Genomic DNA, 16,009 nt, shown 5'->3' on the forward strand with positions numbered 1-16,009 from the left:
AGAGTAAGTACAGCAATTAATTGATAGTAGAACGTGAAACAGTGAAGTAAGTCTCATAGAATAATTAATACAGTAATGAATTGATAGTAGAATATGAAACAGTCATGTTAATTTCATAGAGTAAGTACAGCAATTAATTGATAGTAGAACGTGAAACAGTGAAGTAAGTCTCATAGAATAATTAATACAGTAATTAATTGATAGTAGAATATGAAACAGTCATGTTAATTTCATAGAGTAAGTACAGCAATTAATTGACAATAGGAATGTGAAACAGTGAAGTAAGTCTCATAGAATAATTAATACAGTAATTAATTGATAGTAGAATATGAAACAGTCATGTTAATTTCATAGAGTAAGTACAGCAATTAATTGATAGTAGAACGTGAAACAGTGAAGTAAGTCTCATAGAATAATTAATACAGTAATTAATTGATAGTAGAATATGAAACAGTCATGTTAATTTCATAGAGTAAGTACAGCAATTAATTGATAGTAGAACGTGAAACAGTCAAGTAAGTCTCATAGAATAATTAATACAGTAATTAAATGATAGTAGAATATGAAACAGTCATGTTAATTTCATAGAGTAAGTACAGCAATTAATTGATAGTAGAACGTGAAACAGTGAAGTAAGTCTCATAGAATAATTAATACAGTAATTAATTGATAGTAGAATATGAAACAGTCATGTTAATTTCATAGAGTAAGTACAGCAATTAATTGATAGTAGAACGTGAAACAGTGAAGTAAATCTCATAGAATAATTAATACAGTAATTAATTGATAGTAGAATATGAAACAGTCATGTTAATTTCATAGAGTAAGTACAGCAATTAATTGATAGTAGAACGTGAAACAGTGAAGTAAGTCTCATAGAATAATTAATACAGTAATTAATTGATAGTAGAATATGAAACAGTCATGTTAATTTCATAGAGTAAGTACAGCAATTAATTGATAGTAGAACGTGAAACAGTGAAGTAAATCTCATAGAATAATTAATACAGTAATTAATTGATAGTAGAATATGAAACAGTCATGTTAATTTCATAGAGTAAGTACAGCAATTAATTGATAGTAGAACGTGAAACAGTGAAGTAAATCTCATAGAATAATTAATACAGTAATTAATTGATAGTAGAATATGAAACAGTCATGTTAATTTCATAGAGTAAGTACAGCAATTAATTGATAGTAGAACGTGAAACAGTCAAGTCTCATAGAATAATTAATACAGTAATTAATTGATAGTAGAATATGAAACAGTCATGTTAATTTCATAGAGTAAGTACAGCAATTAATTGATAGTAGAACGTGAAACAGTCAAGTCTCATAGAATAATTAATACAGTAATTAATTGATAGTAGAATATGAAACAGTCATGTTAATTTCATAGAGTAAGTACAGCAATTAATTGATAGTAGAACGTGAAACAGTGAAGTAAATCTCATAGAATAATTAATACAGTAATTAATTGATAGTAGAATATGAAACAGTCATGTTAATTTCATAGAGTAAGTACAGCAATTAATTGATAGTAGAACGTGAAACAGTGAAGTAAATCTCATAGAATAATTAATACAGTAATTAATTGATAGTAGAATATGAAACAGTCATGTTAATTTCATAGAGTAAGTACAGCAATTAATTGACAATAGGAATGTGAAACAGTGAAGTAAGTCTCATAGAATAATTAATACAGTAATTAATTGATAGTAGAATATGAAACAGTCATGTTAATTTCATAGAGTAAGTACAGCAATTAATTGACAATAGGAATGTGAAACAGTGAAGTAAGTCTCATAGAATAATTAATACAGTAATTAATTGATAGTAGAATATGAAACAGTCATGTTAATTTCATAGAGTAAGTACAGCAATTAATTGATAGTAGAACGCGAAACAGTGAAGTAAGTCTCATAGAATAATTAATACAGTAATTAATTGATAGTAGAATATGAAACAGTCATGTTAATTTCATAGAGTAAGTACAGCAATTAATTGATAGTAGAACGTGAAACAGTCAAGTAAGTCTCATAGAATAATTAATACAGTATTTAATTGATAGTAGAATATGAAACAGTCATGTTAATTTCATAGAGTAAGTACAGCAATTAATTGATAGTAGAACGCGAAACAGTGAAGTAAGTCTCATAGAATAATTAATACAGTAATTAATTGATAGTAGAATATGAAACAGTCATGTTAATTTCGTAGAGTAAGTACAGCAATTAATTGATAGTAGAACGTGAAACAGTCAAGTAAGTCTCATAGAATAATTAATACAGTATTTAATTGATAGTAGAATATGAAACAGTCATGTTAATTTCGTAGAGTAAGTACAGCAATTAATTGATAGTAGAACGTGAAACAGTGAAGTAAATCTCATAGAATAATTAATACAGTATTTAATTGATAGTAGAATATGAAACAGTCATGTTAATTTCATAGAGTAAGTACAGCAATTAATTGATAGTAGAACGTGAAACAGTGAAGTAAGTCTCATAGAATAATTAATACAGTAATTAATTGATAGTAGAATATGAAACAGTCATGTTAATTTCATAGAGTAAGTACAGCAATTAATTGATAGTAGAACGTGAAACAGTCAAGTAAGTCTCATAGAATAATTAATACAGTAATTAATTGATAGTAGAATATGAAACAGTCATGTTAATTTCGTAGAGTAAGTACAGCAATTAATTGATAGTAGAACGAGAAACAGTGAAGTAAGTCTCATAGAATAATTAATACAGTAATTAATTGATAGTAGAATATGAAACAGTCATGTTAATTTCATAGAGTAAGTACAGCAATTAATTGATAGTAGAACGTGAAACAGTGAAGTAAGTCTCATAGAATAATTAATACAGTAATTAATTGATAGTAGAATATGAAACAGTCATGTTAATTTCGTAGAGTAAGTACAGCAATTAATTGATAGTAGAACGTGAAACAGTCAAGTAAGTCTCATAGAATAATTAATACAGTAATTAATTGATAGTAGAATATGAAACAGTCATGTTAATTTCATAGAGTAAGTACAGCAATTAATTGATAGTAGAACGTGAAACAGTCAAGTAAGTCTCATAGAATAATTAATACAGTAATTAATTGATAGTAGAATATGAAACAGTCATGTTAATTTCATAGAGTAAGTACAGCAATTAATTGATAGTAGAACGTGAAACAGTCAAGTAAGTCTCATAGAATAATTAATGCAGTAATTAATTGATAGTAGAATATGAAACAGTCATGTTAATTTCATAGAGTAAGTACAGCAATTAATTGATAGTAGAACGTGAAACAGTGAAGTAAGTCTCATAGAATAATTAATACAGTAATTAATTGATAGTAGAATATGAAACAGTCATGTTAATTTCATAGAGTAAGTATAGCAATTAATTGATAGTAGAACGTGAAACAGTGAAGTAAATCTCATAGAATAATTAATACAGTAATTAATTGATAGTAGAATATGAAACAGTCATGTTAATTTCATAGAGTAAGTATAGCAATTAATTGATAGTAGAACGTGAAACAGTCAAGTAAGTCTCATAGAATAATTAATACAGTAATTAATTGATAGTAGAATATGAAACAGTCATGTTAATTTCATAGAGTAAGTACAGCAATTAATTGATAGTAGAACGTGAAACAGTGAAGTAAGTCTCATAGAATAATTAATACAGTAATTAATTGATAGTAGAATATGAAACAGTCATGTTAATTTCATAGAGTAAGTATAGCAATTAATTGATAGTAGAACGTGAAACAGTGAAGTAAATCTCATAGAATAATTAATACAGTAATTAATTGATAGTAGAATATGAAACAGTCATGTTAATTTCATAGAGTAAGTATAGCAATTAATTGATAGTAGAACGTGAAACAGTCAAGTAAGTCTCATAGAATAATTAATACAGTAATTAATTGATAGTAGAATATGAAACAGTCATGTTAATTTCATAGAGTAAGTACAGCAATTAATTGATAGTAGAACGTGAAACAGTCAAGTAAGTCTCATAGAATAATTAATACAGCAATTAAATGATAGTAGAATATGAAACAGTCATGTTAATTTCATAGAGTAAGTACAGCAATTAATTGATAGTAGAACGTGAAACAGTCAAGTAAGTCTCATAGAATAATTAATACAGCAATTAAATGATAGTAGAATATGAAACAGTCATGTTAATTTCATAGAGTAAGTACAGCAATTAATTGATAGTAGAACGTGAAACAGTCAAGTAAGTCTCATAGAATAATTAATACAGTAATTAATTGATAGTAGAATATGAAACAGTCATGTTAATTTCATAGAGTAAGTACAGCAATTAATTGATAGTAGAACGTGAAACAGTCAAGTAAGTCTCATAGAATAATTAATACAGTAATTAATTGATAGTAGAATATGAAACAGTCATGTTAATTTCATAGAGTAAGTACAGCAATTAATTGATAGTAGAATGTGAAACAGTGAAGTAAGTCTCATAGAATAATTAATACAGTAATTAATTGATAGTAGAATATGAAACAGTCATGTTAATTTCATTGAGTAAGTACAGCAATTAATTGATAGTAGAACGCGAAACAGTGAAGTAAGTCTCATAGAATAATTAATACAGCAATTAATTGATAGTAGAATATGAAACAGTCATGTTAATTTCATTGAGTAAGTACAGCAATTAATTGATAGTAGAACGTGAAACAGTGAAGTAAGTCTCATAGAATAATTAATACAGTAATTAATTGATAGTAGAATATGAAACAGTCATGTTAATTTCATAGAGTAAGTACAGCAATTAATTGATAGTAGAACGTGAAACAGTGAAGTAAGTCTCATAGAATAATTAATACAGTAATTAATTGATAGTAGAATATGAAACAGTCATGTTAATTTCATAAAGTACAGCAATTAATTGACAATAGGAATGTGAAACAATCAAGTTTATCTTATAGAATAAATGTAATAATTAATTGATAATGGAACATGAAGCAGTCAAGTTAATCTCATGAAGTACCTCCGGTACAGTAATTAATTTATAGTGAAATGTGAAACAATGGAATTAATCTCATAAAGTACAGATACAAAATTAAAATTTGGAGCGAGTTCACCTGCATGTAGGCAACAGTTTCACATGATTGTCCACAAGTAGCATATATACAGGGGCTCTTGTTTATTGTATTGTGAATTTTATTAGTAACAACAATGTAATTTATTCGTCACAACAGTAATTCCTTTCTACAATTCGCCTTAAACGCTCTCGTCAGCAATTGGATTTTCACTCAACACAGTATTCGTTATAGCACTCCACCGACGACAATGACAATTTACTTGGACTACTACGAACAACGATGAACTGTTAATCTTAACTAATATTTACAAACCACTATTTACAAATCAGAACTATCAGTTCTCAGTTCACAGTTCTTCTATCTCAGTCACTCGAGTTCACAGTATCTCGAACCACAGACCTTCAGAGACAGTTCACTGTACTCGAACTCGGGTCCCTCCAACTGCGGTCCACTGCACTCGAACTCAGGTCCCTCCAACTGCGGTCCACTGCACTCGAACTCAGGCCTTCGGATGCTGACGCAGATGCGGACGCACACTCGAGTCGAACTCTGGTTGACTTGACTGGCTTGCTTGCTTTGGCTTACTCACTGACTGAATAACTGAAAAAAACCGCTCGAGTTCGCTGGCGCTTCTTCTTTTATAGCAAAATCATAGTTGCGAGAAATTTCTACAGGTGTGTAGAGAATTATCTGGATATCTCCACTTCGACGGACTTCTCGAAGGGTCGGGAAGGTCCGTTTCCCATTCACTGCGTTAAGTAGCAGCTGCGCGCGCAGCCTCCCCTCGCGTGTAGGCCCCTTTCCCCACTACTCCGCCGCGCGCCATTCCTCATGCTTCATGAAGCCCGCGCGATATGCTCTCTCGCGGGACGCTGGTCGTGAGTTCGAATCTCACGTCGCTGTCACAGTATTGTAAGCGAAACTTGTAACCTACTGTGCAGTAAACAAGAGCCCCTGTATATATGCTACTTGCCGACAGTTGTGTGAAAAGAAGTCCTGCAGGACAAAATTCTGGCACACCAGCAATGCTGATATAAACTCGGCAGTTGCGAGCGTCGTTAAATAAAACAATTTTAATTTTTTTTTTTTACAATAAAGGAGCTCCAAATTTTATTTCCGTATCTATACCTACAGTAATTAATTGATATTTGAACATGAAACATTAGCTTAATCTCATGGAGTAAATACAGTAATTAATTGGTAGTGGAACGTGAAACACTCATGTCAATCTCACTGCTGTGTTAAAAATAAGTGAACTTCTTTATTTTGAGATGCAGAGAGTTTGAAATATGCTGCAGGAGGGACGGTGAGCTCACGGTCAGTGAAGCTGCTGGAACGCATCACAAATCTGGAGGAGCCGGAGACGCGGGATGCGTGGTGGACGGAGCTGCGCATGGAGGTGCGCTCACATGCACGTGCGCTGGGCTGCAACGTGGTGCTGGGCTACTCCGAGCACACCAGCATCTGCGACGACGTGTGTGTGCTCAGCGCATCCGGCACGGCTGCCGTCATCAACCTGCAGTTCAGCGAGCAGGACACCAGCGGGGGAGGCGGGAGCCAGCACGTGACGACGACTCGTGCCCACCTGCACACCAAGGAGCTCATGACCACGTCGCTGGACCGCACTGACTTCGAACGCGACAAGTCCACCCCCCAGAAAGGCGACACCACTCTGCCTTTTGTGGTGAGTGAATCTGTATCTAAGTTATCCTTTGAATGTGGTGAGCACTGAAGACCTACACATTCACATCTCATTTTACTTTCTTATTAGAGGAAGTACAGTAGAGCCTTGATTATCCATCTCTCGATTAACTGATCATCAGATTATCCGACGTTCTTCCCTTTTTCTCTCCTCTTTCCCAATTAATGAAGAAGAACCAATTTAAATTCGAGCTGCATGCTTGAATATAAAGAGATCCTGTATGAGGCCACTACATAACAGCAAACATAGGATTAGCTGTGCCTGAGACTTCAAAATTGAAGTACTGAGCATCTTGGCTCATGTGGTAGCATTTGAAACATGCATTTGGGAGGTCCTGGGTTCAAACCCCATGGCCGACCAATCTGACTGGGGTTCTTCATGGTTTTCCTGAGTCACAAAAGGCAAATGCCAGATTGGAAATTTACATATCGTAATTCATCATCACCTCAGTCACCAATATCATAAAAATTAAACAAAATCTAAATCAGTTACATAAACACAAACCATCTGCAACGTACAATAGATATAGAAACTCAACAATAGTAAAAACGGCCTACTGATATACACACAGATCCTAAACACGCGATATGACCACAGATGTTAATGTGTGTATAGATAAACTTAACAAAAAAAATTGAAGCATTTACAACTATCCCTTCCTTTAGCATTCTTGCCAGTCAGAGCAATATTCTCACTCCCACTGACTCCTCATATTCAAATACAAGAGCAATAACCTTGACATGGAGGAATTTGAAGACAAATTTGAAGGGTTTGAAGAGAATGACAGCAATGGAAAAATATTAATGGAAGACATTAAAGTAATGCTAATGGCTAATGGCTTCATTGCCAAATGCAAGGCACTAGACAACAACAACATTAAAGTATTACTTACTTACTTACAAATGGCTTTTAAGGAACCCGAAGGTTCATTGCCGCCCTCACATAAGCCCGCCAGCGGTCCCTATCCTGTGCAAGATTAATCCAGTCTCTATCATCATACCCCACCTCCCTCAAATCCATTTTAATATTATCCTCCCATCTACATCTCGGCCTCCCTAAAGGTCTTTTTCCCTCCGGTCTCCCAACTAACACTCTATATGCATTTCTGGATTCGCCCATACGTGCTACATGCCCTGCCCATCTCAAACGTCTGGATTTAATGTTCCTAATTATGTCAGGTGAAGAATACAATGCGTGCAGTTCTGTGTTGTGTAACTTTCTCCATTCTCCTGTAACTTCATCCCTCTTAGCCCCAAATATTTTCCTAAGCACCTTATTCTCAAACACCCTGTTCCTCTCTCAGAGTGAGAGTCCAAGTTTCACAACCATACAGAAGAACCGGTAATATAACTGTTTTATAAATTCTAACTTTCAGATTTTTGGACAGCAGTTAAAGTATTAGTCGAACAAAATTACCAGTTTCTTGATGTGGATGAAGGAAGCATTAATCAGTGGTTGCATACGGACTTTGCGCTTTCCAGGCATGAAATAAGAAGTCATTATGATATTATTGCTGACCCAGCATGTGTGGCTATAAATGTGATAGTGGAGGGGAAGAAGACATAGTGCCTGAATCGCGTGTTTTACTACAGACTAGAGGTCTGCATGGGCCGAAATTCTTAGGCCCGATCAGAACCTGATCTGAAACCCAATACAGACGTGGACAAATTATTAACAAAATTGACGATTTTTATGATAATTCTGTTTACAAAATTTGACTTTTCAATTTAGACTACAGTTGACAATTTTGGATATTTCTATCATTACAGCAGACAGAAATATGCAAAAATGTCAATTGTAGTTTAAATTGAAGAGTCAAGTTTTGTAAAAATATATAATAAAAATCTTCACTTTTGCTAATAATTTGTAAATTAGCAAACATGTCAACTGCATTGAAGAGTCAAATTTTGTAAAAATATAAAACAAAAATGTTCAGTTTTCCTAATAATTTGGAAATATCCAAAATGTCAACTGTAGTCCAAATTGAAGAATCGAATTTTGTAAAAATATACAATAAAACCCTTCAGGTTTGCTAATAATTTGTAAATATGCAAAAATATCAAATGCAGTCCAAATTGAGGAGTTCAATTTTGAAAAGTATACAATACAAATTTTCCATTTTACTAATAATTTGGAAATACACAAAATGTCAACTGTAGTCTAAATTGAAGAATTATATTTTATAAAAATATATAATAAAAATCTTCAATTTTGCTAATAATTTGTCCACGTCTGTATTAGCTTCATTATTATCACCCAAGCTCGACCCGAAACCCAAGATTAGCTTAGAAAGACGCAGAGAAGTACAAAATCAAACCAGTAGACATAGAAACGAAATGAACTAATTTAAATTATTTAGTTTGCTACTGTCAGTAGACTAGCAGATAAAGCAGTGGCCAGGAGCCACAGGAGTCAGGAACAGAGATTATCACTTCAGTAGAAGCACGAGAAAGAGTGACCTCCCTGTCTCCCAGGTAAAACAAATAATAATTGATGTTCTGTGTCTATAACAGAGACGAGACAAGTGCCCTTACAAAATATGCAGTCGAACTAAACAATAACTTATGGTATCAAACCGATAGTCTACTGTTCTAGATAGGTGCTGGGTGAACATCTAATTGTACAGGCATTAAAAACTTCGTATTAGTTTCTTAATTAATGTATAATTTGCTGAAAAAATGGTTTGCATTTCTTTAAGGCCCGAGCCCTGCCCGAATCCGACAAACATAAATGAATTTTAACCGGGCTGAGCTTGGGTTAAGCCCGCGGGCCTAGATACAGACTGCACATGAATCAGCACAGACCCTCATGAGGTTTTTGAAGCAAGATGATGAGACTTTATTCCCGGACATTGTTTTGCTTTAGAAAATTAGAATAGAAATCAGAAAAAAATTGCTGATACATAGTAAAGTTCAGAAAAAGTGACGGACTTCTTTAAAAGAACCTAAAAATAAAGTGAAAAGAAGCAGAATGGATTTTCCGTCTTTTCCGATTAACTGTTCTTCCCCTCTCCTTCATTACGACAGATAATAGAAATTCTGCTGTATTGTGGTACTCCAAAATGTCTAACATTGAGTCTAGTTGTCTCTGACATCCAACTGATGCCAGTGAATGTAGTAGCAAAGTAAAAATTCGTGTGCTACTAATTAGCATGACAGATGCCGTGATTCCATGTTTGTGTCTGTCTCGACACCAAAGGATTTACGAGAGTGAAATTAGCTGATCTGGATCTTGTAGATCTATAATATAAGATTCTTTTAACCTTAAATTTGTTAACAATATAATTAGACTTTTGTGTAGTTGGCTTAGGCTAGAAACACGCATCAAGAAGTATAAAATGAAATCAAACGTCTTAATTTTTGAATGATAGAGATTGCCTTTTGTGTGTAATGCAAGAAAACTAAAACATCTTATTTGGTTGCATATTAAGGGGCCTGGGTAGCCTCAGCGAATGGCTGTTGTGTACAAATGAAACAATTTTGCTATTACTCTTCAACTTTGGAATCTATCAATTTTCAATTTTTACAGCATACACAGAATATTTCTTGGTATATTTTGATTTTTAGGTTATCTTTCTACCTCATATACTTGATTTTATAAAAATTTTTAAACCTGAAAAATATCAATTAAATTTAAGTTGAAAACATAGGTATTTTAAGTTAGACCGACCAGCCAGCTGCTGGCCTGACGCCCACATGCCGAAGCAGAGGTGGACGATCATCCAACCAGAATGGAGGTATTGTGTGTTTATCATGATGATCCCCCCAGCCATTATAGCTGGTATTCGCAACTGGATTTCGCTACCTATCGTAGCTCCCCAAGTGCATCACGATGCTGGGTGGGCACCAGTCCCATACACTGGCCGAAATTTCATGAGAAAATTTCTTCCCCCATGAGGAATCGAACCAGCGCGCATTCCGTAACGCGAATCCTAAACAGGATGCCTTAGACCACGACGCAACGGCGCGGGACCCTAGCCCAAGTAGTTTCTGAAAAAAAGTTCCTAAGTACCGTCGACTGGGTATACTTTACACAAGGGGGGTAACTTTACACATTTCTAGAAAAATGCTGTATAACAGTTGTAATAATGGCACACACTTCAGTCTACCACACATATGTGCTGTTGTCACATAGAATCAGTTTCACGGAGTTGCTACACGTTGTCTGTAATGTGCTGCCTTCTAAACATTTTTCTAGAAATGTGTAAAGTTACCCCCCTTGTGTAAAATATACCCGGTTGACGGTACCCATGTTTTCAACTTTTAATTAATATTTCTCAGGTTTAAAAATTTATATAAATTCAAGTACATGAGGTAGAAAGATAATCTAAAAACCAAAATATGCCTGCAAGTATTGTGTGTATGCTGTAAAAATTGTAAATTGACAGATTCAAAAGTTGAAGAGTAATAAAATTTCTTCACTTATACACATCAGCCATATGCTCAGACTACTCAGTCCCCTTAAGTAATTTCTTTCATGGGGCTTATTTGTGGCTATTTTGAGTTACTATCTCATGATTTCTTTCAGGAGAAGGAATCTAGGAATTGAGCTCTGTATGTTACTGTGTCAGTGACTGTTTTCGTGATGCATCCACTTTCTTACTGCAGCCAGGCACCAAGGTGCGGCACCCGTCTGATGGCTATGACCTGGAGCCTGCGACCACGTGTTCTGTGTGCCACATACCGTACAGTGAGACCAGTGTTCCATTCCGAGTCACAATGCTCAAGTGTGCCGTGTGCAGGTGAGCCAGATCGAAACATACCACTTACAAGAGTATCGTCTGTACTGTCACTTGCTATTTGATACAGAAAAACTTCTTTTATACATTTATTCGTTCTTTTTTCTGAAGTTCCGGCAAAATTCCTATATTTTCCATGTTAATTTATTTCGGATATACATGTTTCATATTTTTTGAAGTGCTTCATAGTGTGGTAAATGATTCATGTCCATTTCTTCTTCTTGAGAACACAATACAGAATTTGGAGTAGAAGGATGCAATTCTATGTAAATGTTTACCCAGACTATCATGACCTGTAAAGAGTCTGAACATGGCTGCAGCAGATTTACGTGGTAAATCAGGAATTAAATAAGATCTTTCTAGTAAATTTTTCTAATGAGAATTTTGTGTAGTATTTAATATTTGGACATTATAATTATTTTTAATTTCATTTTTAATAACTTGTTTTATTGAATAATGTGGAAAATTATAGTTTTGCTTTTGTTCAGTTTTAGGGCCTTTCTTTGCTAGAATGTCCGCTCTCTCATTATTGCTTATACCACAATGTGCGGGAACCTGCTGAAGAACTATGATTTTATTTAAACTTTGCATTTGTTTGATCATTGAATGGATTTCTCTTGCTTTTTATATTCTTAAAATGTTTACTGAATAAGAAAGTAATAGTTAATCAATATTCAGTAAACTTTATACTCATTATTCAAGTCTTACTCAAATTGTCACCAAATAATAACTGAAATTTCAGCAATAAAGAATTTAGAAAGCATATTGTGATAATTCAGACTGTCAATGTTATAATATAATATAATATAATACAATATAATATTGTTTTGTTTATTCAGTCATATGACAAATCAAATTTACAAAAACTAATGACACTTATTCATATATGTAGTCATTATGTTCTATACAATGAAAATTACGAACGTTTTCGCCCTTCGGGCATCATCAGGCTCTGTGTATAATATCTTATATCTGGTCTCTGCAGTAAAATACAATGATGATTTGATAAAATGAACTGTTTAAAAATTAACTTATGATATGTCTAAAATAATGTACAGACTTAATATGCGTAAAATTAAAAACTGTAACTGCATTACATGATACATAAAATTGTGAAAATGTCAATATATTAGTAATGTTCCTCATTTAAACTTCATAATACTGATGTATATGTGTCGATCTTGCTTTCAAAGGTTCGACTTGGACTGTCATCGACACATATACATCAGTGTTATGAAGTTTAAATGAGGAACATTACTAATATGTTCATTTTCACAATTTTTTGTATCATGTAATGCAGTTACAGTTTTTAATTTTACGCATATTAAGTCTGTACATTATTTTAGACATATCATAAGTTAATTTTTAAACAATTCATTTCATCAAATCATCATTGTATTTTACTACAGAGACTAGATATGAGATATTGTACAAAGAGCCTGATGACCGAAGGGCGAAAACGTTCGTAATTTTCATTGTATAGAACATAATGACTACATATATGAATAAATGTCATTAGTTTTTGTAAATTTGATTTGTCATATGACTGAATAAACAAAACAATATTATATTGTATTATATTATATTATAATAAAGAATTTTCTTATTTTTATTCAGTTGACCATGTGTCATGTTATATTAAGAAAGAATAAGTGTATGTCAAGGCCTTGCTATAAATTGTGAAATAATAATTCGTATACCCAACCAATAATGAAAATTAAGGAACTCTCTTCTCTTCCACCCGAGCACTTCGGCCAGTGTTAACATCTAGGATGGTTCTTGTTTTGGATAAAATGTAGTAAGATAGCTTTGGTTGCTATACTGACAAGCCTGTTAGGAGTATATTTACTGATTATTATTCATATACTTACACAATTCCTATTCCTTGTAGAAGTTGTGTGAACATGACAGGAATGTCTCTTGAATGCAAAGTTTCTTCTTTTTACATGTAGACGGGGAAAAGTTCCAGATGTTCTGTTCACAACAATCGAACTTCCAGAAGCGGTTGCAACAACAGGCAAGGGATGCTTCCTGCAGGCCTATGTCTGCAGACCGAAGCGAGATTGCAGAGGAGAGCTGAACGCTAAGGAGATATCAGACGGACTGCCGTTCCTTGAGTACGAACTGCACCGGGTGCTCATCAACAAGCTCAAAGTCAAGGGCATGAATTCCATATTTGGCTTGAAGGTATATCGTATTGTATTTATTTACATTCCATTGTATTCGTACATCGCTTCACAGCTAGAATATAGAACATGTCAAAATAAATATTAACAGTACTACAAAGTCTTAATAAATTATAGTCACAGTCTAGTTGAAATGTGTACAGAAGAGTTTTACCATATAGTCTACTAGTACAACACAAAGGGTTAGTATCGATACTTAGTCCAAGACAGAAATATTAATGAAGTGTTGTTGAATGTTATAAATTCACCTACAGAACAGAAGACGTGAGAAATTAAGTACTTCTTTAATTTGGCTCTAAATAATCTTGTGTTTTGGGTTTGATTTTTTATATTCATAGGGAGGCTATTAAAAATTTTTATTGCCATATAACCCACTATTTTTTTACACTTGTTGATGGAGTATGAAAGTCATTTTTGACGAGTATTTATGCTATAACTGTTGAATTAATTACAAAGTTTTCACGATTACGAGGAAGTTTATTAATGAAGAAATTACTGACAAGCCATGGGCATTATTTGTAATTTTTTGAAAATGGATCTACATGATTCCCTAGATTTGGCACCTACTGTTATTGTAATTACTCATCTTTTGTTTGTGATTAATAGACCTGGGATTTTAGGGCCGCACCATTTAAAAATGGCTGCTGTGACTTTGGTTGCCTTCTAAATTGCGAAATGTTATATTTTTTTTTCGAAAGAGGAAATATTGTAATTTGTTTAAAACAAAAATTAAAAACCAAATTTTTAATAAATTTTCACGAAAATTCAGTCATTTGGCCCTCGCAGAGTTTGTTTATTATTTTCATTATTATATAAATAAAGTGAAGTGTCCAATTATATTTTGTGAAACTTCTATTTGTGGTTTTAAGATTTTATCCCTCTGTAGTAATGTATACTATACTATTTGCAGATGACACAAGTATCATAATTACAGACAAGAACTTTGCCACATTCAAATATAAAACAGAAACAATTCTCCTTAAAATTTATGACTGGTTTACAACCAATAAACTAGCATTAAACATTAATAAAACTAACATAATTCAGTTTAAAGCCACTTCAAATTTAATCTCTGAAACATTGGACACAGCTATCAACAATATACCTCTACTAGAAACATCAACAACCAAATTTCTTGGTTTGCATATTAATAATACAATAAATTGGAAAACTCATATCAAAGAAATAACCCCCAAACTTAGCTCAGCATGCTTCGCAATTAGGTCATTACAACAATTTCTAAACAGCAGTATCTTAAAGACAATATATTTTGCCTATTTTCAATCCATTATGTCCTACGGAAAAATATTTTGGGGAAATTCTGTAGATAGTAAAAATATATTCTTATTACAAAAAAGAGCCATTAGAATAATAGTTGGAGCAAAGGCTAGAGAACTCTAACCTTAACAAATCAATACATATACTCTACAATAAATTTCCTCTTATGTAATAAAGAAAATTTTCCAACTAACTCAGCCATACATAGTATAAATACCCGCAGAAGGAATGATTTTCATACGCCATCATCAAATTTATCATGCTTTCAAAGGGGAGTACGTTACATGGCGATAAAACTGTTCAATAGTCTTCCTGAAGACATTAAGAATCATAGCCAAAACCCTGCATTATTTAAGGTAAAACTAAAAAATTACTTAATATCTCACACTTTCTATTCTGTAGATGAATTCTTGACATTTCACAGTACTGTGTAAATATTATAATACTATTAAATGGCAAACATATTACATTGTATAGAATATTATTGTTATTAAGGTATTAATTCTGTTCATATTTCATATTTGCATTTTATATGTATTGCATTTTATTGTTAAACGTAAGAATTGGACATGTTCTTTATTCTATGCTGTAAAGCAAATGTAAGAATATTATGGAACGAATAAATCTATCTATCTGTCTATCTGTCTGTGTCTGTCTGTCTGTCTCTGTTTGTCTGTCTGTCTGTCTGTCTGTCTAATTTTAGGTTTAAAAATGTTTTGCACTATTTCACGTTTCACGCTTGATTTTTAAGTGTATTTAGTAATTAAACCTGTCAGAGTAACTTTTACTGAACTTTAAATATTTATAATAAATTTTGCGGATAATTCGCGACTTTCGGTATTTAGCGGAAGTTCATGAATTAATTACCACAAATTAATGGAAGTCAGCTGTAAAGATAAATGAATTATATCCAATTAAATTTTACTTACTTACTTACAAATGGCTTTTAAGGAACCCGAAGGTTCATTGCCGCCCTCACATAAGCCCGCCAGCGGTCCCTATCCTGTGCAAGATTAATCCAGT

At 33.0% G+C, this 16,009-nt stretch overlaps 1 protein-coding gene and 1 long non-coding RNA gene across 11 annotated transcripts in view; one reads left to right on the forward strand and one right to left on the reverse strand.

Annotated features, from left to right (window-relative positions):
* LOC138711199 (C2 domain-containing protein 5) overlaps window positions 1-16,009 on the forward strand; it is a 131,190-nt gene that overhangs the window by 60,543 nt on the left and 54,638 nt on the right. For all 10 annotated transcript variants that reach the window (XM_069842575.1, XM_069842574.1, XM_069842576.1 and 7 more), the window contains 3 exons: window positions 6,381-6,766; window positions 11,392-11,525; window positions 13,475-13,709. In XM_069842575.1, coding sequence (XP_069698676.1) covers window positions 6,381-6,766; window positions 11,392-11,525; window positions 13,475-13,709 — 755 coding nt within the window. The remainder of the gene's footprint in view (window positions 1-6,380; window positions 6,767-11,391; window positions 11,526-13,474; window positions 13,710-16,009) is intronic.
* The window catches only part of LOC138711202 (uncharacterized), a 32,506-nt gene continuing 21,435 nt past the window's right edge, over window positions 4,939-16,009 (reverse strand). Inside the window, exons 2-3 of the long non-coding RNA XR_011335359.1 lie at window positions 13,394-13,763; window positions 4,939-6,667 (exon numbers count right to left, since the gene is read on the reverse strand). This is a non-coding gene — a long non-coding RNA (uncharacterized lncRNA). The remainder of the gene's footprint in view (window positions 6,668-13,393; window positions 13,764-16,009) is intronic.

This window comes from Periplaneta americana, chromosome 12 (genome assembly GCF_040183065.1).
Source record: "Periplaneta americana isolate PAMFEO1 chromosome 12, P.americana_PAMFEO1_priV1, whole genome shotgun sequence".
Classification (NCBI taxonomy): domain Eukaryota; kingdom Metazoa; phylum Arthropoda; class Insecta; order Blattodea; family Blattidae; genus Periplaneta; species Periplaneta americana.